The sequence below is a fragment of the Mustela nigripes genome, chromosome 7, assembly GCF_022355385.1.
Source record: "Mustela nigripes isolate SB6536 chromosome 7, MUSNIG.SB6536, whole genome shotgun sequence".
Lineage (NCBI taxonomy): Eukaryota > Metazoa > Chordata > Mammalia > Carnivora > Mustelidae > Mustela > Mustela nigripes.
This window is the reverse complement of record NC_081563.1, coordinates 94,835,312-94,861,462: the sequence shown is the minus strand read 5'-3', so window position 1 is coordinate 94,861,462 and position 26,151 is coordinate 94,835,312. Positions and strand designations below refer to the sequence as shown.

At 39.9% G+C, this 26,151-nt stretch overlaps 1 protein-coding gene across 1 annotated transcript; it reads left to right on the top strand.

The window, feature by feature from the left end:
- Positions 1–3,379: 3,379 nt before the first annotated feature.
- Positions 3,380–24,673, top strand: LOC132022648 (centrosomal protein kizuna-like). The gene is made up of 4 exons (XM_059407889.1): positions 3,380–3,596; positions 11,797–11,859; positions 15,429–15,591; positions 24,513–24,673. The coding sequence occupies exons 1-4, from the start codon at positions 3,424–3,426 to the stop codon at positions 24,633–24,635; spliced, it is 522 nt and encodes a 173-aa protein (XP_059263872.1). The 5' UTR covers positions 3,380–3,423; the 3' UTR covers positions 24,636–24,673.
- The last annotated feature ends 1,478 nt before the right edge of the window (positions 24,674–26,151 follow it).

Here is a 26,151-nt window from a genome sequence, read left to right as displayed (position 1 = left end):
ATTTCTGTATAGAGATCGCAAAATCAAATATTTTTCCATGTTTGTGTTTGTTGTAGGTTTAGTTGTGTCCCCCCCCATTCATATGCTGAAGTTCTAATTCCTAGTACCTCAGAATGTAACTTCATTTGGAACTAGGGTCATTACAGATATAATCAATTAGTTAAGATGAGGTCATACTGATGGAAGGTGGGCTCCTAACCCAATATGACTAGTGTCCTTATAAAAGGAAACATTTGGAGACATGCATGCACACAGTGAGAAGACCATGGGAAAATGAAGGGAGAGATCATGATGATGCATCTGTGAGTGAAGGAATAGCAAGGATAGCCAACAAACCAGCAGAAGCTAGAAGAGAAGCATGAAACAGATTCTTCCTCACGGCCCTGAGAAGGAGCCAATCCTGCCAACACCCTGATCTCAGACTTACAGCTTCCAGAACTGTGACACAATAAATTTTTGTTGTTTAAGCCATGCTGTGTGCGGTACTTTATTATGGCAGCTGTAGCAAACAAACATAATATCCAAGCAGCTATTGACTCAAATATATAGGATCTATTTTAAAAATGGCATTTATAAATAAAATTTAAATCATAAAATTCTAATTTCAACATATTTCTAACACCAATTTTCAATTCATCAATCTGCTTTTGAGTTTACAAAAGCAGCAGCTTCTTATGGGTCACCCTAGGATCCATGACTATAAGGATAAAACACTGGCTTTCCTTGCTGTTTGTTTAGTGGGGCTCCTGGGGACCCATATTTAGAACTAAATTCACTGATTCCACACAGACTTCCAGCTGCGTGACCTTGGCCAAGTCCCTTACCTAATCTAAATCCTTTTCTTCCTCTAAGAAATAAAGGGGTGACTAGATTCTAATTTCTACCTAAAACATTCTGTAGCTTATAGGAAGCCTTGCTGCTCCAGGCAGACTTGCTAGCCTGTAGATCAGGTAAGTAAACACAGAGCTGCTTACAGAAATCAGCTCTGCTAATATAAAGGGATTTAAGAAGAGTATTAAAAGACAGTACTCCGGCAAATTAAATATTCAAAGTGAAGAACACTGCATTTTGTTAAAAGTGTCAACATTTAGAATGCATAATTTTAGCATGAATACTCCAGAAATATTCACTTAGTTTGCTATGTTTTATTATTAATAAAGAAGGTCTTGCATCTAGATTTGTCATGTCCTTAGTAAATCAGCTATAAAATGCAAATTATTATTATTTTGAATTATCTATTTACTGTTTACTTATATTTAAGTTTAGGCTCCCCTAAGATGGTCTAAAAAATTTTGAGATGCTAAGTAACTGCTTCATCTGCTTACTATGTGTATTTGCTGAAAATAATTAGTTATATAAATTGAGGGATATTTTTTCCCTTAAAAAAACTTATCTCAGTGAGGATGAACCTAAATAAAATATGCTAAAAATATGCATAATTCTTGCCAATGTGGTGGGTAAAATGTACTTTGCAATAAAATCAACAAAAATAAACCTTATTTCATGACCACAGAATCTATTTGGTATAATGATTTACTATAACAAATAAAAAGCATAACCTTAGTACTACCCTTAGACCCAGGCAAGAGGACCCCTTCCTTGGTTCTATATATGGCAGGGGCTGTTTTGGCCCTTTTTTGGCCATGCTACTCCATACAAGGCAAAGAGGCCTCAGGGCCAGGGTACATATTTGCCTGGAACTTACACATACACACACCCTTCTAGAACATGTTCCAGGTACATACAATGCTGACATTCTTTTCTCAGAGGGGCCCAAACTCCTTTCCAAGGCCTGCAGAGACCTCTGTCTTGGATCAGTACTTCAGGGGTGACTATCTCTGGTTCCTCACCATTAGACTTGATGTGTGGCCAAAAGGAGGCTAAGGTGGGGATTAGGATAGAGTGGGCACTTGTGGGCTATAGGGAACACACACATCCCTGCCCATGTAGGAAGCTCCTCACAATGTAGGACCAAGCCAGAGGTGGTAAATAAGAGGGTAAGTAGCAGAAGGAGTCACAGAACTAAATTCCCCTGTGGTTTTCTTGGTTCTTATGAAGGCACATTGGTCAAGGTAGGAGGAGAGAACATAGTTTATCTACAGCTTGTCAACATAAGTTATAATTGTTTAATACTTCAACAGATAACATGAAGGCCTCCAAGTACTCTTGCCCTGGACCTGGAAAATATGAAGAACAGACTGAGTAACATCATGGAATTTTATATTGCCACCTTTAAGTGGTCCATCTATCTTGCTAATGATCAATTATTCACCACCTGAAGTCACACCTTGCACATACGGATCAGTGAAATTAATGGCTGAGAAAAGAAACCAAGTGAAGAATAAGAGACCCAAGAAACTCTATACTGTATTTCCTTTTCTTCTGCTCTGTGGGTTTTGGAAGATGTTTTTCTTCAGGAAGCTTATTCTCCAAGATGATGGTGATGACTATAAAAACTCATGCTTACCATGTGCTGGGCCGTCTTATAAACACTACAACACATTAATGAGTTATTATAACAATGGCATAGGTGGGTCCTGCACTAACAGCCTCCCCTTTTACAAGAGGAAGTCTGGCCATCAAGAGGATGATCTGCCTGCAGTCACATAGCTGGGCGAAGGAAAAGCAGGCTCGAACCCAGGCAGTCTAGCTCCACATCCCCGTTGAAGAATTCTACAGGTGATTGCCCACCGAGCCACATCTGCACAAATGTCTGCTTCAAAAACAACTTTTCCCTCCTCGCCAACCAGTGATGTCACCTGCAGCATTAACCATATCCTTGGGTCAGCACGGACTTTCAAGCGAGAGGTTGTTCTACTGTCAGAGCTGAGCGCAGTTTCTTAGCATCCTGGGTTTTATCTTTTTTTGTGGTGTTTTGTTTTACTTCTAAGTGTGGTAGGAAAACAGTGCCTGCACTCAAAAATCCTGGAAGAAGGGAGGGAGAGATGGTAGGAAGAAGGAGAGAATGCACCTTGGAAAATGAAAGTAGTTTGATGCCAAAGGCAAAAATGATCAGATGAATTGCTCCCGCCCAGCGGTGCTCCCTCAACTCCTCCAGCCTCTACCAAGGTGGGGAGCATAAGCAGGACCGGCTCCTGATTGGCCTTCGGTGGGGCTCCTTGCCTCGAGGAAGGCCAGGCTCTCTCCAGTGAGAATTCTGAAGGGTGAGGGGAAAGGGAAACGCCAGACTAGGGGCGGAGAAGCCTGGGAACCGCGCCCACACGCCCCCCAGATTCCCCTTCAGCAGCACGGGCAGAGAACCCGCCAGCCTTCTTGGAGGCGGCCAGCGCAGCCTCACAAGACGTCCCGCCTCCTCCCCGCCCCTCCGCGGCGTCTGCCCCGCCCACCCACGCTGCCCCCGCCCCTACAGGGCCTCGGTCCCGCCCCCTGCACCGCGGCAGACGCCCTGTTTACCCGCGGTGCATGGTGGGGCTGTCGCCTCAGACAACCCGTCGCCACCTCCGGGGTGGCTGTCCCTTGGCGGTGGAGAACGCGCGCGGCGGCGGCATGCTTCCGTCCTCCACATCGGCAGCGCCTTTGGCGAGCCCCGAATACTACGAGAGGCTGGGCCGCCTCCAGGATCGGCTGCGGGACAGGTACGGCCTACTCGGGGCGGGGGCGGGGGCGGGGAGTGGGCCAGGTCGAAGGTCAGCCGGTGCCCTAACTCCGGTTCCTTTCCACTCCCCCCGCGGTGTTTCCGTGGGCCTGGATCCACCCACGACGCCACCCAAGTTCCAGTGGGGCCTAGAGGACAAAGTTTACTAAACACCGTGCCCCACTGTCCTTACTGGAGGTCTCCCGCCGGAAGATGCGGCTTCATCCTTGAGTTTGTCCAGAAGTGAGAGTGCGAGTTCTCCTGTCTGTCACTCTCAATCAAGCCCTGCGAATTTCTTTACTCCCTTCTCCACGCCTCCTTCCCGTTCTCTCTTCAAATTGTCATCCCACCCTGACAGCTGCACTGCATCAATGGTGACAGGTCCCGGAACGCAGGCGGGAGTGTGTGTGTGTGTGTGTGTGTGTGTGTGAATATATGCCCTATTTAAAGAGATGAAATTTACAGAAGTCCAGCTTCCAGAGAGTTCATGATACTTTGAGACATGAAAGATGAGAGCCACTGAAAACAGCTAGATCTAAGAGCTCAGAGAGAAAATTATAAAGCAATTTACTATAAATAACCACATAAAAGATAAGTTATTGGAACTATTATTTAGCTGCTAAATTAATTGGAGTTGGAAATCTCATTAGTTGACAAGAAAGGAAACAGATATTTGGATCTCTTGATAAACAAAGCGTTTAATGAAGTTACAAAATCATTTCAGTGAAGAGGAGAGCTTTGTGTGTGACAATTCTAAAATGACAATAATTACATGTCAGGTAAAGACAGAAGTAAGTGGTTATGAAAAGGAATTATAGTAATCTTATCCTAGATTTAATTCTTGTCAAATATTTATAGAGCATCCACAACATGCCTCCTTAATTGTCCTCACTATATTTTACCCCTTAATCTTTTTCTGTACCCTATTTTCTTACTGACACACTGCCACTTACCCACTCCAGGGACCTCCTTACCTCCAACTTTTAAAAAAAATCACTTCCTGCAGTGCCTTCCCTATGGCAACTATTGATTAACCCACTTCCTAACTTATATAATCTCTATTTTTTAAAAAAAATATTTATTTATTTGATAGACAGAGATCACAAGTAGGCAGAGAGGCAGGCAGAGAGGTGGTGGTGGGTGGAAGCAGGCTCCCCACTGAACAGAGAGCCCAATGTGGGGCTCAATCCCAGGACCCTGAAATCATGACCTGAGCTGAAAGCATAGGCTTTAACCCACTGAGCCACCCAGGTGCCCCTGTGATCTCTATTTTTATAGCACTGTAGGTAGATGGCTTAAGTGACTTGCTTCCTGCTTAGAGGGAGAATTCCAGGAGGACAGGAACCATATTTAGCTGGATCTTTAGCTAAGAGTACTTTAGGAGAGGAGGGGCTTGACAAATGTTTGTTGAGTGAATGGCAGAAATCCCAAAGCCAACCCATCCAGGATCCAGGAGTTAACGAATGTCTTATATACAAAACTGTTGCCACACATTGTCACTAAGTCATTACAATTTTCTAGTCAACCAGGGAAAGGGAGCAGTATGGTATTTCAAAGTCAGTATTAAGTGTCTGTACATACCTTATAATTAAAAGACAAGATACTGCTCTGTATATCAGCACACCTAAAGTACTTTTGACTCTGTTCTGTTAGAAGAGTAGGTTAGTTACCACCAGGCCGTTAGGTATTTGTATGTCTTAGCCCATGTTCTAATTTTAAAATGGGTTCAAATGGCATTCTTTTTGAACTAAGCTCATTATGAGTTATCATTTTTGCTCCGTATGCTAGGAATACCTGGGTGCTTATAGTACTTATGGTATAGTAACTGTGTAATGATTAGCACTCACTTTATGTTTAACACTTAATGTTTTAACTTAAGTAAGATGAGTCTGTTGAAATTATATGAAGAATTCAAGTCAAATTTTATAGCCTATTCATGGTTCTGCATTTGGAGTTTTTAAAAAATTTTTAAGTTGGTATAAATCTGTTGCTGTGTGTATTCATCTTTCATTTCATTAAATTTTTTTTTTTTAAGAGAGGAAGCAGGGAGGGGCATAGGGAGAGAGAGAATCCCAACCAGGCTCCCCGTTGAGTGCAGAGCCCGACACAGGGCTTAGTCTCAGTACCCTGAGATCATGACCCGAGCCAAAATCAAGAGTAGGATGCTTAACCAACTGAGCCACCCAGGCACTCCTTAATTTTCATTTTAAAAGTCCATAACTAATGCACAGTAAGTACAGAGGCAGATAACTTTGGATGCAGAGAAACTTAGGTTCTGCTCTACAACAGTTGTATGACTTTGAGCAGGTTATTCAGCGTCCTGAACCTTGGTTCTTCACCAGAAATGAGGAGCACTGAATTATATGTACAGTAAGGCCACAGATTTGTTTTTTCTCTAGTAGAGTAATGAGCTTCAAATGAAAAGTTGAAAGCTGTAGTTTTGCAGAGCAAGTAATGAATATCATTGTTTGTATCCTATTTGAGTGTTTGAATGTACCTGCTTTTTTGTTTAGTTTAGTTTAGTTTTTTTTTTTTTAACCAATTACAGTGACTGTAAGGACTCTAAAACTTCAGAGTCATTTTAAAGGCCGCATCTCTGGGTCATCACAGCTGCTTTATCAGTCCAGAAATTTCCAGGGGTGGGAAATAAAAGCAATCTGCTTTTTCCTGGCCTTGTTAGAGCTGGCTCATTGCTGGTCTAATGTAGGTGGTCTAATAATGGGGTCTTTCCCTTGTAAGTGGTGTTTTTCTAGCCCAGATTGTCTCAGCTATAGTCACACACAGATGTACTTATACATTCTTAATTTTTTCCTCTTTGCATGTCGTGTTTTCTCTGTACTCTGGTGAAATCAATCAGCATCTTAAAGAGCCTGCTGGAGTGACTTGTTTCAGTGTGTGTAAAGACACAAGCATGGTAGAAACATGTGAGTGGAATTGACTCTTACAATTACATAAAAACATCCCTTTAAAAGGCCCATTAACCAGCCCCAGTTCTTTCAATGCCAGTATTGATTCAGAGTGAGATATCATAATAGTCCAGAAATTGATTCTAAGATATTAGTTGAGTAAAGCTGAAGTTGGTATTGAGACAAAAACAGAATAACAAGTGGAAAAGGAGAAAAGCAAACCATTTGGCTATGCTCTTAAGGACCACCTATCTGTGTAAACCTTTAATTGGTCCAGGTGAGGGGTGCAGGTGACAGAAACCATGGGCTATGGGTATACATCCCAGGGCTGCGTGTTTCAGAGATTCTGAAATAGAGGTTTAGTATGAGGGGTTGCAAGATATTCCTCCCCATAAATCTTTCTCTGAGTTTTCATTAGGGTAAATATCTTGTTTTAAGTCTTACATTTACGATAGAAAGGAAGGACAGCATTCAGAAGCTCTGCAGTGGGAATGAAGAGGTTGTGAAAAGGTCCTGTGTTGAAGAGTTAATGAGATGAACATCATGTCGGTAGTGGAAGGCCAGGAAGGCCAGTGGAAGATCAGGTCATGATCTCAGGGTCCTGGGTTCAAGCCCTGCATGGGGCTCTCTGCTCAGCGGGAAGCCTGTTTTTCCCTCTCCCACTCCCCCTGCTTATGTTCCCTCTCTTGGTGTGTCTCTCTCTGTCAAATAAATAAAATCTTTAAAAAGAACTTGCTGCACAGGAGGTGATGGATTCCCCAAAAGACCTTTTGTCCAGAGGTCATAGGTGGATTTTCAAAATTATTTTGAATTAAATTAAAGCTTACAGAAAAGTTGCATGTATAGGACAAAGACTTCTAATATTCTCCTCACCCAGATTCCCCAACTCTTTTTTATTTTTTAAGATTTATTTATTTATTTGAGAAAGAGAGAGAGAGAGAGCATATGTGCAGAGAGGAGAGGGAGAAGCTGACTCCCTGCTGAGCAGGGAGCTGGATGCAGGTCTCCATCCCAGGACCCTGGGATCATGACCTGAGCCAAAGGCAGATGCTTAACGAACTGAGCCTCCTAGGTGCTCCCAGATTCCCCAGCTCTTAACACTTCTTTATATTTTTTCTGTTTTTATCTATCTGCCTATCTAAAATCATTAGACTTTCCTGAACCATTTGAGAACTACAGATATCATACCCCATTACTCCTAAAAACTCAAGTGTCTATTTCCAAAAACAGTTATGCTCCCTGACATGGATATACCTTATAGCTCTCCCAATGAGGAAGTCAACACTGATTGATACCAGTCCACAGACTCCAATCAAATTTTACCACATGCTCATTTTGCTCAGTGTCCTAAGACTGTCTTTTTTCTTTACTGGTTCAGGTTCCCATCTTTGTACCCATTTGCCATGTCTCTTCAGTCTCCCCCAGTCTGGAGCTATTCCATAGTCATTCCTGACAGTTTCTAGAGTACAACTTTCATTCCAGTGGGTGATCCTCTAGCTGGATCTATCTAATGGTTACTCATGACCAGACTCTGATAATACTTTCTTGGCAAGAAAAGCACAGAAGTGAAGCATGACATTGAGGCACAAAGTATTGACACACTTAAGAGTCTTTCTGTCTTTGTCATTTAATGACAGCTCACTGTCCATTCATTCTTCATGAACTAACTATCCTATTAATCATAAAATCTTAGAAGCAGCAAAAGTGGCTAATAAAAATTTCTAACATGGAAGCAGTTGCCATATTTCACTTCTCTTCTAAATTCACTCTTATTTTTAAATTTTCCTTTATTTAAATTCAGTAAATTAACATACAGTGTATTATTAGTTTCAGAGGTAGAGTTCAGTGATTCATCAGTTGCTTATAATACCCAGTGCTCATTACATCACGTGCCCTTCTTAGTGTCCATCACCCAGTTACCCCATCCCCCCCAACCCCGCCCTTCCAGCAACCCTGTTTGTTTTCTATAGTTAAGAGTCTCTTATGGTTTGTCTCCCTTTCTGATTTTGTCTTATTTTATTTTTCCCTCCCTTCCCCTATGGTCCTCTGTTTTGTTTCTTAAATTCCATGTCTGAGTGAAATCACACGATATTTGTCTTTCTCTGACTGACTTATTTCGCTTAGCATAATACCCTCTAGTTCAAGCCACATTATTGCAAATGTCAAGATTTCATTCTTTTTGATGGCTCAGTAATATTCCATTTCGCACACGCGCACGCATATGTGTGTATCACTTCTTCTTTATACATTCATCAGTCAGTGGACATCTGGACCCACATACTTTGGTTATGTGGACATGGATGCTATAAACACTGGGATACGGGTGCTTTTTGGATCACTGTTTGTGTCCTTTGGGTAAATACCTAGTAGTGCAATTGCTGGGTTGTATGGTAGCTCTATTTTTAAATTTTTGAGGAACCTCCATACTGTTTTCCAGAGTAGCTGTACCAGCTTGCATTCTCACCAATAGTGTAAGAGGGTTCCCCTTTCTCTGCATCCTTGCCAACATTTCCTGATCCCTGAGTTGTTAATTTTAGCTGTTCTGACCAGTGTGTGGTATTTCATTGTGGTTTTGATTTGTATTTCTCTGATGCCAAGTGATGTTGAACATTTTTTCATGTGCCTTTTGGCCATTTGTATGTCTTCTTTGGAGAAATGTCTGCTCATGTCCTCTGCCCATTTCTTGACTGCATTTTTTGTTTTGGGGGTGTTGAGTTTGATAAGTTCTTTATGGATCTTGGATTCTGGCCCTTTATCTGACAAGACATTTGCAAATATCTTCTCCCATTCTGTAGGTTGTTTTTGGTTTTGTCGACTTTTTCCTTTGCTGTGCCAAAGCTTTTAATCTTGATAAAGTCCCAGTCGTTCATTTTTGCTTTTGTTTCCCTTGCCTTTGGAGATATGTGTAGCAAGCAGTTGCTGCAGCCAAGGTCAGGTTGCTGACTGTGTTCTCCCCTAGGATTTTGATGGATTCCTGTCTCACATTTAGGGCTTTGATCCATTTTGAGTTTATTTTTGTTTATGGTATAAGAACCTCATACAGGAATTCAGCAAGGTGGCAAGATATAGAATCAATGCACAGAAACCATTTGCATTTCCATACACTAATTCTGAGACAGAAGAAAGAGAAATTAAGGAATTGATCCCATTTGCAATTGTACCAAGAACCATAAGACACATAGGAATAAGCCAAACCAAATAGGTAAAGGATGTGTACTCTGAAAACTATAGAATACTTATGAAAGAAACTGAGGAAGACACAAAAAAATGGAAAAACATCCATGCTCATGGATTGGGAGAACAAGTATTGTTAAAATATCTATGCTACTCAGAGCAATCTACATGTTGAGTACAGTGTCACAAAGTTATATCAAAATATGATCAACTTTTTTTTTTCACAGACCAGGAACAAATAATCCTAAAATTTGTATGAAACCAGAAAAGACACCCAATAGCCAGAGGAACATTGAAAAAGAAAACCAAAGCTAGAGGCATCACAGTTCTGGACTTCAGGTTATATTACAAAACTGTAATCATCAAGGCAGAATGGTACTGGCAAAAAAAAAAAAAAAAAAAAAAAAAAAGATCAGTGAAACAGAATAGAGAACCCAGAAATGGACCCTCAACTCTATGGTCAACTAATCTTCAACTAAGCAGGAAAGATTATCCAATGGGACAGTCTCTTCAACAAATGGTGTTGGAAAAATTAGACAGCCACTTACAGAAGAATGAAACTGGACCATTTTTTTACACTTTACATAAAAATAAGTTTACTCTTACTAATGACAACGTAAATATGTGTGTGGTGTTACCACTTAAAAAATGGTGTCTCTATGATTTCTTTTCCTTGGGTTCTTTTTTACTTTTTTAAACATAGGCACAGCCTAACTAAAGAATAGATTATGTTCCTCAAGCTAAGATTTGGTGTTTGGATTTTGGACCCCGTTTTCCCCTTAAAAGAATTTGGTTAGATGGTTGTTTCCGTTCTAGATTATGCTAAGCAAAGAAATTTACTTAACTTCTAATGTAGCTAATAGAGTAACTTTTGAGATTTTTTTTAAAGGGAAAATATATTTGAAGAAAACACAAACTAATAATTAAGAGCTCCCAAATGCGACATGGGCTCAGCCCCTTTCCCTCAACAGGCCACCTGAGGTCACCTTCTGTTGGACTCCTTGTCTTTGATTCACAGTCTTTTTTTTTTTTTGCCCCTGGCATTTTTCTTGCAGACTTATATAGTTTTTCTTTTGAACTTTAGTTAATGTTAATTTAGATTAGCAATTTGGCTTCAGATGAAGCTGGTACTTTGGTGGTGGAGCACAACCTCCTGTGGTTACCCCCACCCCATGGCTAAACCCCCCCAAGGGCTCTTTCTGGAACTGGGATGGCTAGTCCCATTCAGCTGTTTTACCACCTAGCCCCTTGGTTTTGACTGTTGTTAACTCCCCTGCTGCTCAGTTTCCCTTACCTCTTAACAGGCTTGGGTGTACAGATGTGCAGGGTAAGATTTGTCCTCTAACTCACTAGCAGCACTCGCCTGAACAACACAAGCTAAGTCTTTATTGGGACTAGCTCCAGGTAGTAGCAGTCAGTGACAAATCATGGTGATGTCACAAAGTTATATAAAGAAACTCTTCCAAATTTGAAGTAGTACTGTTAGGGGACTTGGTCTTCATTAACTGTGAATGGAGCTAGGTGCACTTTTCAGACTTGGCTCTTCCAGGCTTGTCTGGCTAGGAGCAGAACAAGCCACCAGTTTGCAGTCCAATGTAGATTTGCAAAGTATGTTGTCTTGACCTGGTGGAATCCCCATCTCTCAAATGCCACTATCACAGAAAAATCTGGCCATAGTATATTTTACATATTTATCTTGTTTATTGTTTGTTCTTCCCTCTAGAAAGTCAGCTGCCTGACAGCAGAGGTCTTTGTCTGGCTTGTTCACCATGTTAGTCTTTAGGCCTAGAACGGTATCTGATTCATCACGGCACTCAAGAAATACTTGTTGAATGAATGAATCTGCTTTCTAGTCTTTTCTTAGTGCCTTTCTCCCATTTACTTTGAAAATCTTGTTCTTTTTGCTTCATACTGGTATCATTCTGCTTTTTAGATTTCCATGGCAACTGCCAAATATTTTTGTGTCTTGAGTTTCAAACAGCTGGCATTTTCTGCTTTTTAGAAAGACCAGAGAAGCATTCTCACAAAGGTGTAATTTCAAAAGAGATCATGTTCTAAATCCAACTGTCTATTACTTATCAGCGTAACTTATTCATAAAATCTTTTCTTTGTATATTATAGTGAAAAAAAGAGACTGGACCTGGAAAAGAAGCTTTATGAATATAATCAATCTGATGCATACAGGTAAGATGTAACAGTGATAATAGTCTTTAAGCCAGTTGGCGGGTGTTAATCAATAAAAATGTAACCCTAATGTACGTTACAGATACCATAATTGCAGTACTTTTACTGTTCTCTTATGTCTAATGTGTAATCATTTCCAGTAAACACTGAAATTTAATATAACCACTATCAAATGTAGGAATAAATTTTGTTAAAATTTGTGTAAGATAAAAATTGTTTTACTTTCACCATTTGGTACTTGTGGTATTTCAGGAATCTATTTAGCTTGCATAGCTGAAGAATAAGATGCATTATATAGTCTTTTTTTTTAAATCACAATTTAAATACATTGAGCCTGCATATTGATTAAGGCATAATGACTGTAGCTGGCTTTTCAACCAACTGTTGAAAGCATGATGTTTCATTTATTCATGGATATTTGATAATGCCTGTGAAAATTATTATGAGCAATGGATAAAATACTGGTTTATTCTAATATGAGGAGCCAACTTTTAATATTTTTAATTCTGTTTTACAGAAACTGAACTTCATCCTTAAGCCAAGTGTGTGGTATTACCTCCAATTATATTCATATGAAAAATTTCTGGCTATGATAGCATTGATTTTGTGATTTAGTCACATGATAATACAAGTGAGAAATGAAAACACATCATTCAGAAGTGAGAGAAAACCTTAAAACCAAACCGCCCATCAGGTCCATTTGTTTCTTCATATGGTTTTGGGATTCAGTGGACTTCCAAGGATACCAGTCACGGTGGACAGAGATATGTCCCCGTTTTTTTTTTTTTTTAAAGATTTCATTTATTTGACAGAGAGAAATCATAAGTAGGCAGAGAGGCAGGCAGAGAGAGATAGGGGAGGAAGTAGGCTCCCTGTGGAGCAGAGAGCCCGACATGGGGCTCGATCCCAGGATCCTGGGATCATGACCCAAGCCGAAGGCAGAGGCTTTAACCCACTGAGCCACCCAGGCGCCCCTGTACCCATTATTTTTAAAAGAGACAAAAAGCCAGTGAGATGGTGCAAGAAATAGCAATGGTTGTGGATGCGATGGCCTCAGAAGTGGGCCCAAGTCTGAGAACATCTGTGGCAGCTGCCATTTTGTAGCCCTGCAGCTAAAGGGGTGGCCAAAGAGATGGAGACTTTTCCTGCAGCCTATATCCTGGCTTTCTGGGGATCTTTATCAAGCTATCAGTTTGTCAAGTTGGTTCCCCTCTCTTACTTAGCCTCTCATTTCCTGGAAGACAGAGGGAATGATTTGCTAAAAATGTACTTTTTTGGACTGCCTGACAGAATAAAAATCCAAACTGTCTAACATGGCTGTTTAAATTTCGTCCCTCCTCCCTGTCCAGAAGGCAGAGCCTGAGACAGGGGTTTGTGTGTAGATGATAGTTTATTTTAGGAAGTGGTCATATAAAACTGGTGAGCAGAGCTGAGAAGAATGAAATAGGAGCCAGTCACTGCTGTGGGCATCTGGGGCTCCATCCTTCCAGACCTTTAGAGGAGGCTTATAGCCTGCTTCTCTGTTCCTCAAGGGAAGGAAGGGGAGCTGTTTACCTACTAGTAACCCTGCATTGGGCAGGGCTCCCCCAAGGAGTGTTAATGCCTTCTTGCATCCATGTTGCAAACTCAGGGGAGCAGCTCTGGGAAAGCAAGATACCAGATGCAGCCGAGACAGGTGCTACCAGGTGGCTGCAGCCATGACTAGCAGAGGAAGAGCTGGGCCTAGAGGATGTGAGGAGGGCCTGCAGAGTATCTAGCACGACAGCTTACCAGACCCTCTGTTATCTACCCCTGGGTAATCTTCATCATCACCCTCTCTTACCAGCCTCCACTAACTTGTTACACAAAATCTTCAGTGTCTGAAGCAGGACAAGAGTTTTATAGTATCAAGTAAGCAAGTGGGCTTTGTTGCTTGGTGCTTCCATTCAATCTAAGGCCTACCAGCTTGTAGTTATGTGACATTAGGACGGGTCCTTCAACACCTTGTACATCCATTTCTTCATCTGTCACATAATAGTTATCTGTCATAATAGTTATGAGAACTTAACAGAGCTTTAAAGCAGTGTCTGACCCAGTGTAAGAGACAGTAATTTATTATTTGTTACTTTGGGCCAATTTTACTGTTGTTCTTTTTTTTTTTTTTTTAAAGATTTTATTTATTTATTTGACAGAGAGAGATCACAAGTAGGCAGAGAAGGAGGCAGAGAGAGAGAAGGGAGGAAGCAAGCTCCCTGCTGAGCAGAGAGCCCGATGTGGGGCTTAATGTGGGGCTTGATCCCAGAACCCTGGGATCATGACCTGAGCTGAAGGCAGAGGTTTTAACCCACTGAGCCACCCAGGCGCCCCACTGTTGTTGTTCTTAATTATTGCCTTTGCGCTTTCCAACATGCTGATTCCCCTGCTTTGAGTGTTTCCCCTCATCTTCTCACCCTGGCTTTCCCCAATTTGGGTTAACTCATTCATCCTTTATCATGTCTAAGCTAAAAATTGATTTCCACTGGGAAGGCCTTCCTGACCCCTTCAGCTAGGTTGGGTTGTCCAGTCTGTAAGAGTGCCTGGTAGTTTCCCTCTTAGCATTCATAACACTGTATTGGACTCTCTAATTTCTTGTTTTCCCTGTTGACTGGCTGAGTGGCTTTCCTAGTCACAGCACTGAATACATGAATGATTACATGGCTAGTCAGGTAACTTCTGTGGTCAGCATTGAAGGGTAATGCGGGGGCAGGAATGAAACTAGACTTTGGGTGAAGAAGGCATGGTTACTGTTGTACCCACTCCAGCTGGACACTGGCCACCATCAGCAGCTTCACCAAGTGCCTGCCTGTGAAACTAATAAAACACTATAAGTTAACTATACTGGGATTAAAATAAAAAAAGAATGTTGAATTATTGTAGGTACTCTTATCATGTAAAACTTGTGAAAAAGAAAGAGCTAGAATGAGCAATATTGGTTCTCTGGGAAGAGTAGTGTGCCCTTTGTTTTACACTTTGATGAGAGTCTCTAAAGGTTTTTTCACAATTTGAGTTAGATTACAGCCCATATATTATCATAAAATATTCTTAAAATATAATTTATTGTGACAGTTGCTAATTAAAATTTTTAATATTATCTAAATGAGAGCCTTTGGGGTATTTTACATTTTGGATTAATGTTTATGGATTGTGGTTTAATAGTTTGATTCTATTTCCATCTAAGCAGGTAGTTTTGAAATGGTCTGTCATAAGGAGAATGCTAATGGGCTTTTCATCCAACCGTGGCCACATAGACGCCGCTCTTGAAATCACATTTAATTTTGAAGAAAGAAATCCATATAAATCTTTATTGTGTGAATGTTATAATGTAGTCTTGTATACATTTCTCAGGAGAGTTATTCCTGGATGTGATACTCAGTGATGTTGCATTAATTTCTTCTCTCTAAAAATGGATGTACATTCTGCCCTTAGCTTTCAGTGTTTGGGTAAAATATCTCCAAATACATTGTCTCATTAACAATTTTGTTAAAGAAAATTCTCCTTTGATTTGCCAAAGTCTAACTGCATTGTTTAAAAATTTGCCTTTATTTTTCTAGAGTTAAGCTGAAGTATGTTAAACTAAAGAAATATCTGAAGGAAATATGTGAATCAGAAAAGAAGGCTCATACTCGAAACCGAGAATATTTAAAGCAGTTTGAGCATGTCCAAGCTCATGTTGGGCACTTCACCACAAATACAGAGAAGCTTCAAGAACTGAAGGTAACATCTTGTTTTGTGCTATATTTCTTTCTCTCTGTCTCTCTCTCTCTTTTGCTAAAATTAGAAGGAAGTAATAGCAGAAAATGTCAGATCAGTGATGGTCACTAATATTCAGATGTTCATCCATAAGATTAACTGCACATTTTCTCTGCGGATTACTATGTGGCCAGATTTTGATTGGGGAACTTAAAATTGCATTTTCTCAGATTTCTGTTTTAGTTGAGGAATTAATGGACTATCTGTACTTTGTTACACTACACTAATAATTACCTTGTGCAGGCACAGGCACTAGCCACTACCTGGCACAGACCTGGCACAGACCTGGCACAGACCTGGCACATGGTATTTGTTGGCCTCATGATTGAATTTGAGTAACATTAGCGATTCCTCTAGAGACTACCTCCTTTTAATTTTTTTTATGCTTTTTTCTTTTTTCTTTTTTCCTTTATCAACTTTTGAATAAATTTTATTTAACTTCTAGTTAGTGAATGTGCAGTGCAATATTGATTTCAGGAGTAGAATTCAGTGATTCATCACTTATATACAACATCCAATGCTCTTCACAGGAGGTACCCTCCTTAGTACCCAACACCCATCTAGACTTTCCCCTACCCACCTCCTTCCATCAACCCTCAGTTTGTTCTCTGTTGGTAGGAGTCTCTTATGGGAATAGTGGGAACGAATTAAAAATAAAAGTTGTATCTATAAAAAAAAAAAAAGAGTCTCTTATGATTTGTTTCCCTCTCTCTTCCACCCCATCCCCATATGCTCATCTGTTTTTTTTTTTTTTTTGTTAAATTCCACATGTGAGTGAAATCATAAGGCATTTTTCTTTCTCTATCTGACTTACTTTGCTTCGTAATACATTCTAGCTCCACCTATGTCATTAGAGATGGTAAGATTTCATTCTTTTGGGAGATTACCTCCTTTAAAGGCTTCTTTTTCTGGGGCCTGGTCAGGCAGTGTGTTGGGAAGAGCCTGAGGGTAGAATTGGCTCTGTGGAGTTTGCCTTTATGCTCCTTATGTGTGAACCAGAACGACTCTTGTCTGTGGCCTTCTCTCATTCTGGGGCCCCATTCCCCTAAGGTACTGAGCAAACTTTGGCTCCACAAATTATGCCAAGTGTGGAGGGCTAGGCCTTTTTTCTCACCATTTGTGCTGGCCAGGGGCTGTTGCTCAAGTTAACCCAATTGAATACCAGTACTTCCCTTTCTTTTTTTCCCTCTAGGAGTTTCCCCTACTGAACCTTTATTTCAAGTATGCAGGAAAATGAAAAGTATTATTATAACAAACATTCACGCAGTGTTCTGAATGTTTGTGTCCTCCTGAAATTTGTATCTTGAAATCCTAACACCCAAATGTGATGGTACTTATAGCTGGGGCCTTTGAGAGGTGTTCCTGTCATGAGGGTAGAGGTCCCATGGATGACATAGGACATCTTCTGAAAGGAGCTCCAGAGAGCTCCCTAGCTCCTTCTACTGTGTGAGGATGCATTGAGAGGGTGGTGGCTCTGAATGAGGAAGAGGGCCCTCACCAGAATGCAACTGCATTGGTGCCTTGAATCTTAAACTTACTAGCCTCCAGCAAAACTGTGAGCAAAACATTTCTGATGTTTGTAAGTCACCTAGTCAGTGGTGTTTTGTTATGGCTGCCTGAATGGACTAGGAAAACTCACATGCTATCTACCCAGATGCAATTTTAGTTGTAAATATTTCACCATATTTGGGGTATGTGTGTGTGTGTGTGTGTGTGTATACGTATTTTCCTGAGCCATCGAAAGTATGCTGTGGACACCATAACATTTCTCCCTTAAATACTTGAGTGTGGATCTCCTAAGAGCAAGGAAAGTCTCCTATATAATCATACTACCTTTATCACACCTAAGAAAATTAATAATAGCATTTAATATCTACCTGATATTTAAATTTCTCCAGTTCCCTCCAAAATTCTCTTTATTTTTCCAGACCAGGAGCCAAGTAGGGTTTGCACATTACATTTGGTTATTCTATCTTTTTTGGTCTGTAAGTCTAAGTCTGCTACTGCTCTTTTTTTTCCCGTGACACTGGCTTTTTAAAGAAGACAGTCTAATTGCCTGTAGAATGATTTGAATTTGACTAGTTTTTCCTTTGAGGTATCATTTAACTGAGAATTTGGATTAGACCAGCACTGCCCAGTAGAACTTTCTGTAGTGGGGCACCTGGGTGGCTCAGTGGGTTAAAGCCTCGGCTTTAACGGCTCAGGTCATGATCTCAGGGTCCTGGGATCGAGCCCTGCATCAGGCTCTGCTTCCTCCTCTCTCTCTGCCTGCCTCTCTGCCTGCTTGTGATCTCTCTGTGTCAAATAAATAAATAAAAAATCTTCAGAAAAAAAAAAAAAGAACTTTCTGTAGTGATAGAAATGTTCTCTATCTGTACTGTTGCTGTCTAATACAGTAGCCACTAGCCACACATGGTTACTGAACACTTAAAATGTGGCTTGTGACATTGAGGACTAAGTTTTTTAACTTTGTTAGTTTTAATTAGTTAAATTTAAGTAGTCATAGCTGAGGTTAATACTTCCTATTGCAGCCCATCAGGAGGCTCATGAGTTGTGATATCAGGTGGTCTGACCCAAGTGAGGTTGAGTTTGATGCATTGGTTAAGACAGCAATCTCTAGATCTCTCTATTATATAGTACCTTTTTCCCCTTTGCAACTGAACAAATAATCTATGAATTGTTAGTTTGACATCTTGGAGATGTCTTGTTCCTCAACAGCCTTTTATCAAGTGGTTTTAGGATCCATCAGCGAGGCCTGAATCAGTTATGGTGGAGGTTGTGAAATGGTGACTTTCTAATTCAATCTTTTACTTTATTAGCTGGAATTCTTCCATAGAGAAAAGCTTTCTTGCCTTCTTTTTTCTCTTTCTAAGTATCAACATGGACTTTTAAATTTTTATTTTGTCAGTGTACTATCAGTCACTATCATTAGTGCTTTTGTTTTTCATGTTTTCCCAAATTTTGCCTGGGAGTCTCTTCAGATTGGCTTCTGTGTCCTTTTGACCTGATCCCATTAATTCTGAGCCTTCTTTGCTTTGGGGCACAAGGTATACCAGGTTTACCAGATTTGTCCCTGCCTCAGGCATAGAATTAGCCTCTTTTCCAAGGAGATGCGGTTCCTTTTAGTGGGGAAGGGTATTTAGAAACCAAGATCTGGAGGTTAGATGTGCTCAAGCAATAGCAAGTGTTAGCTGCAGCAGCACGACAGGTTTTCTTCTCTTACTAGTCAAATAGAATACTTAACATCAAAAAGCAGTTGTTAGTATCAACTATGTAAATCTCTTTGCTGTTCAGAGATTCCATAGAGAAAATAAAAGTAGTGGACAAAGCGGGGAGTTTTTGCCTTCCCAATAGAAAAAATGAAATAATAGAAATTTGCTTTTTATTTTCACACTGATGCTTTACTTCATTGTTGATTTCATAATGTAGCCAAATGTGAGAGGGAGGAATTTGAAAGGGAAAATGATCCTTTGTTAATATTTTCATATCAAGAGCAGTTGAATCTTGGGTAAGAAATGCCTTTTGCAAACAATCTTTGACAGCATAGAAGAGCAGACCATGTAGCTACAATTGGGAAAGATGTGCGTTCCATGGAGAATTGTACATTGGGAATTACCCTGAGTCCAAAGCTGACTGTTTGAACTGTGCCCATGAAGCCAGGTAGTGATACTTGAAACGCAGCCAATGACACCATTTAACCTCAGCAAACTGTATAGTAGTAAGCAGAGTTTCAGAGAAGGAAATGTTTGTCCTTGCTGTCTTCCCCCTTCCTTTCTGCCTCTTCCTTTTGTCCTGGTGTCCAGTGGTAGTCTTAGGAAGGCCAGAACGACTTGTCTCCTCTTAAACTCTTCCCGCTAAGGTATCAGATCTTTACTTCCTCTGCTGGCTCACCACGTGTAAGTCTTAGGAGAGAGGTGTTTTGATGGAGGGTATTGCCCAAGCATTCCAAAATGCCAGTGTTATTTTCCCTTGAATAGGATAAAGTTAATGCAAATGAATTAATAATTGGTAGAGTTCCAGAAAGTAAAACTAAATGAAGCAGTGTGTAAGAAGTGGTCATTTGGCCCTAATTGTATTAAGTGCCTTTCTCCCTCTTTGTAGGACTCTGTCCACTTTATTATATAATGTTAAAATCTTTTAAGATGGGATAAAGGCTAAAAGAAATACCCTTTCAACTGATTTTATGAATTATATTCTTTTATTTGGGGCCTGTGATCATTTTCAGGGCTTTTAAAGACTCTTGATCTGTCATGTAGATTTGAAAATACAGTGTTGTGGCTGTTTTGCTACTTGTCAGATAAAGAGGCTGACTAAACTCTGTTCAAGCATATAAATATTAGTAGTAGTGTGAGGATCATGTCCTCTCCTTCTTTCTGCCCGTCCTTGAGCCTCCGCTTCCTGCATTAGTGCTTTTATAGAAGAGCCCCAGTTGGTTCTTAGAGCAGTTTTCCTTGGGTGCCCTTTGCCCTTATCTCAGTTTGGATTCTCCTGAAGTGGACCCTGAGACAAGTATTCAAATGTAAGTGGTTTATTTGGGGAGGGAGGATCAGTAGGGAGGATCAGTAGGCAGGTAGGCAGATGAGACAGGGAAGGACAGGCTGGAACAGGGTGTATCACTAAGCCAACTACTATAGTTGGTATCTGGAACTTAACCCCGCAGGGAAACCCTGGTGAGTGGTTCAGAGCATTTGGAATATGCACACATGGCTCCTGAGTATCACTGATTAAGGACTGATGGGGAAGAGAAGCAGTGAGGGAAAATTAACTGTGAGCTCCTTGGGCACAGAAACAGAGATGTTGGGACTTAGGCACACTGAAAAGTGTCCCACGGGCATGTGTGGAGCATGGCCAGCTCTGTTTCAGCCTGCCCTATTCGAGTGCCAGGCATGAGGCTGGCATGTTGGGGCATTCAAGGGGGAGTCCTCAGATTAGGAGAGTCATCATCTGGTTACATCTCTCATCTGCCTGAAAGCCTTGAGTGCTTGCTCAGCCTTTTACAACAAAGCCCAGATTCTGCTCTCTGCCTGCATACCATCCTGCAGCTCAATCTTATGACATGCATGCATGTGCACACGCCTGTTTCTTCTTGCTGTCCCTCACACAAATACACAGACATGTGCACACTTTCTCTTCCTCATGCACCCCCCTCCACCTCCTTCCTCTATCCCCATCTCTGCCTCCTATCTCTGCTCCCTCCCCTCCCCACACGCAGCTCTGCCCACTCCTGTCCCTCCATACCCCCCATGCAATCCCTCACCCCCATGTCTTCCCACCATTCCTCTCCATCTTTATCTCACACACATGTACTCACTCACACATAACCACTAAATTTTAAACATACTGAGCACTGTGTTTCCTTGAAAGCACTGTATTCATTATCTTCTATCTTCTTCAAGTAGAAAGCCTCTTTCCCTCTGTCCTGTCTTATGTCTGTGCAATAATTATCTCTGTAAGCATTTCCTTTGTGGGATTGTTTACATGTTTTTCCACCTCACTGTGGGCTCCTCATCTTATTTTTATTTCAGTGCTGTCAGTATCTGACCTAGAATGTGGCACATAATAAGCACTCAGTGTTGAGGAGCACCTCCCTAGACTTGAAGCACTCAGTGAGCATGGAGACTCCCCCACCTTGACTGAAAATTGATTCTTCTGTATTTTTCATCTTTCTCTCTTATGGACCATGAACAACTAAGAGAGAGCTAATATGGTATTGGTTCTGTCCTGTGTTATACCTTCCCAGGAACATTTCTGTTTAATAGTAGACACACTCTAAAGATATAATATCACCATTTAAAGATGTGATTCTTGTTAAAAAATCAGTTCTTAGGTGACATGTGCATACTGGGGATAAAGTTTGAAGAGAGCAAATCTTTGCACTCTCATTCAATCCCTGCTGAGCATTGTAACAACCACTGTCGACAGGGCATGGCCTTCAGGCTCCTGGAAAACAGTCTGTAGTTTATCCTGTCTTTTATTAACCAGAGTGTCTTACTTGTTAATACGCATTGGTTGCATATGAGGAAGTGTTCCTCCATACCGTTTTGTAAGAACTCAGCATTTAAGAGGAAGCCCAAATACTGGGGTGGGCAGGGGTGGGGGCGGACAACAACCAAAAACAACCAAAACCGAAACAAAACAAAACAAAAAACCAGAAGAGAAAACAAAAGATTGTGAATCATAGTCCTGAGGGTCAAATCAGACAAGTTTGTGTAACTCTCTGTACCCATTTTTTTTTTTCAACTCTAACATGAGTAGCCTGGGCCAGTAGATTTTAAATGTCTGCTCAGTTCTATAACCAAGAATATTGACATAATCCCAAAGACCACTGAAAAAAGGAAGCCTGTTTAAATAAAAGGTAGTGGTGGCACTTTCAGGGAAGTGCTAATGTGATGAGGGTAAACTGAAGTAATTGGGGATACAGAAGAAAAGAAGGAAAGATGGAAAATGAGACCTGTCATGAGCATGGATACGTAGCCTAGAGACCTGAAATACCCGCCAGGACCTCCCTCTCCTCTTCCCACCACTCCAGACCATCATCAACAGATTTCATCAGTTGAGCTGAGATGAAATGTATTGCACACAGTAAGGAAGTGAATAAAAAAGTCCTCTTAAGTGGAGGTGGGCAGCATCCAGCCCAGTGCTGTGAAACAAGATGGTAACAGACAGAACAAGTTACCTGATGCGTTGATTCGTGCTCTTGGTTTTATTAAAACAGATTTCCATAGGGGAATTGGGGCTGTGGACTGGCAGATGCTACTGGGACATGAGAACTTTGGCCCCCAAAGCAGCAAATCTGACAGTGAAGAATCTAGGCCACACAAAGGAGGAAACAGGAACCTCATGCAGCACCACACAGAAAAGATGCAATAGAAGCCTTGATGTATTTTGGAAATATAATGGGACCTGATCAGAGAAAAAATAGGGACTAAAACATGAAAGACTGTTTGTTGGAAAACCAGGACACATGCTATGTTGTCTCATCAGACATTGTTAGCTGTGGAAGCTTTGGAAAGATTCATCTATACAGATTTCCAAACCAAAAACTTTTAAACATAGTACAGCCCTTTTTTAAACATGGAGATAGATTAGGAGGTGGGGCTTGAAAACCCTTGCTCTCCAGTGTTCAGAAGGTAGATTTGATGGATAGTAACAAAATGTCCTATATAAATAAAAGGCAAAGAAAGGGAGCATTTGTAGGTGCAAGTCTAGGGGATGTAGAGTTATAGTTTGTATCAGTTATCTATTTATCATAGCAACTTTTGATCTCAAATACAGTGTTCATTTTTTATTTGCCTCACTAAGTTAGAAAAGTACCTATAATTCTGTAATTTTTTTGGATGCACTGAGAACGGTGTCAATTGGACTAGTGATGAGATTTGCCTTGTTGTTCTTTATAAAGCCCGAATGGAGTTACTAGTTTTTGCTGCAGCCAAATGAATTAAATAAAACTCACATGTTTCCATGAGAAAGTACTCTGCCTTTGGAAGTTATGGCTCTGAAATGATCCCATAACAAGGAAATCACGTACAATGCCTGTTGCATGATTATAACTGATCTCAAAGAACCTAAGAAAATATGTGTAGCCACAGGAATGAAGAATTTTTGTTTAACCTCTAATTAGTTAATAAATCTTGATGTTTATTTTGTTTATTTCATAATCCACCACCATCCCTTTTTAAAGATACTTTCCCTTAGATTCTGTAAAGTATGCCTGTTGAAAGCTCTTAGGGTTAAAAAATAAATATCTCTGAGTCCAAAGGAGTAGATATAGAACAGAGAGACATAAATTGTATTATCTTAATTGCCTTATTTCTTTATACTTTCTTGTTTTATCATATGTACTGGTCTTATAAAACTTTTATTTAATTAGGAATCTCTTCAGATTATTACTGTCATCTATCAAGTTAATATCATTCTGAGAAAGAAAAAAAATTCCCTGCTTAACTGTTATTAGAAATGGACCAGCGTATAATGCCCTTTAAGATATTTTGAAAGAAACAAATCACTTTTCATCACTGTTTCTTTCTATGTCAAAACAAAGCTGAGACCAATTTCATGTTCACACTGAGAACTAAGGAAACAGTTTTCTAATTTGATTATCTCACAGGTATATTTTCTTTTTCTCTCATAGTTGTATTTCTAATTGCAGTGCATCACGGCCTAATTTAGAAAATGTTCTGATACTTATCTGTGATGGACCACCATCAGTGAATTTCTTAAGACCTTAATTACTAACATGCTGAATCAAAGCACCTTTTATGCCTTGCTTTTAAGAAAAAGTCATTTTATGATGGAATCACTTTCATCAATTATAATGTGATAATGAAGAGACATCTTTATGTAGTTATTAGTGCCAGAGCAAACTTCATTCCAATGGTGCTGATCATTGATGTCTACTGTATATTTTTATTCATAGAAAATAGAATTCATTTCCAGTTGATGATCTAGCAAATAATATACTCTGTTGCTGTGACTATTAGGACCATGATGCTAATGTAGATATCATACAGATAAGAAGTCAGTAGGATTGATTTCTTTCCCTATAGGACAAAAGTTTTCAGAGTAAACACTGTCTAATGCTTTCATAATAAAGTAACTGGATTTTTCCTGAGAACTTAATGTGCCAAGGTTTTATTCCCTACATTGATGAAAGACAGTGAGAATCCGTCAAATCTTATTTAAGAACATACAACATTTTATAGAACTCAACTTTTGACATTTTAATTGTGAAATCATCTTTTTTCTAAGATAAGTTGAATTTCTTGGCGACATCAGCTTTTACTTTCTACTTCAATATTCTTTTTATGCTCTAAAGACAGAAAACTATAGGTGGATGCTGGTTGCCATAAGAGCCACTACAAAACCAAAACTTTGTTTATGTTTAGAATGAGTATGAGGCTCAAGTGAAGAAGGTGCAGCTGTTGTCAAAAGAGAGCCTGGGAACAAGAGGAGAACCGAAAGATGAAGACAGAAGAAAGGTAGTAATTAAAATAATAAACCTCTGTTGATAGAGGATTTCTGCAGTATTCCTCTTTTACAGTAGTGTTTTAAATAAAATCATCTTATTACAAAGATCTTTTTGATTAATCCTTAAGTATTATTTAAAGACTTTTCCTTATAGCGTATTGCCTTAATGTCTAATTCAATTAAATGTGCTGAAAGGCTGACACGGCAGGTTTGAAAGAGACAGATTCCCAAGAAAACCTTAGAGTTGTTAGGAGATGAAATTATGTTTGTCTTAAGAATGCTTTTTAGCCACTTTTTTTTTCTTAGTTCCAGAAATGTTTTAAGTAAAAGGTAAACAAAATGTTGCCTTTTTTTTCCCTTCTTTGTATATATAATTTTGTACATTTTAACCTTTTCACAGAGGAAGTGGAAAGAAGAGATTGCATATCTAAGCAACAGACAAAAAGACTGGCAAGGAATACTTAAATAAATTCTGCTATGTATCTGCCGTAATGCAGGCTTCTAATCCTGCAGCCTATCTCCATATAAATGATTCTGTTCAAGACCATAGATGTTTTCTTCACTAAAAGCAGTAAAGCTCTTTTAGATGAAATGTCTAAAAACATCTTGTAATAACTTGGAGCATGCTGGCAAGAGTAGTCACTTGTGACTATGTGTGAAACCCCCTCAGCCAGTCGATATTGTAATAAGCAAAAATGGTAGCATCACTCCATTATTCAGAGAAGCCAACAGCGTGCTTGTTCCTTAGGCTGCAGCATTCATTAAGAAAAGCTTACTGGGCTGAAAGCTGGAAACAGATGATAACGGGATATGATTTTCATATTTAATGCTTTCCTTGGAAGAGTATGTGTGCTACAGATTGATAGAAGAACCAACTGCTACTTTACTAAAAGACTTTCAGGTTTGCCCTATAGCTACCGATGGAATCATTCAGCCAAGAAATTAACTTTTTCTCCTTTTACCTGCTTTATATATCTGCTAAGCAGGCTGCCTGGCTGCCAGTAAATGTTATTATGCAGTTAACTGTTTGGTATTTAAGACTCTTATCAGAAAAGAAACAGAGGCCACACTATTTTGTTTTTATAGTAGGAGGAAGGTTTTAGTTTTCCTTTTTTCCATGCATTAGCAGGCATTAATCTGAGTTTATAGGAAGTTTTAGTTTTCCCTCCCAAAGATTAAAAAGTTAAAAAACCTAGAATTTAGAGCATTCTTTAAACCGTAAGATACAAAACACCAAATCCCAGCAACCTTGACCTATATAAAAAGGCCTTTAATGATAAATGATTTCTGTACCATTAGATGTGCGCCAAATGTGGTATGATGTGATAGACTTCTAAATCATTCAGGCAGTTTTTCTGTTTGACATTGGGTCATGAAATAATTGATGTGTTTTTAATCTATAAACTGGTTTGTTCTTTCTAGGCCATTCCTGATAAACGCATTCTTAGTACAGCATTGTCAATGGTACTTAAGTAAAATGGGAGACTTTTTTTTTCTATTTACACTACTGATTCCTTACCTTACATATAGTTATGTAGTCTCCTTTTAAGTTATAGT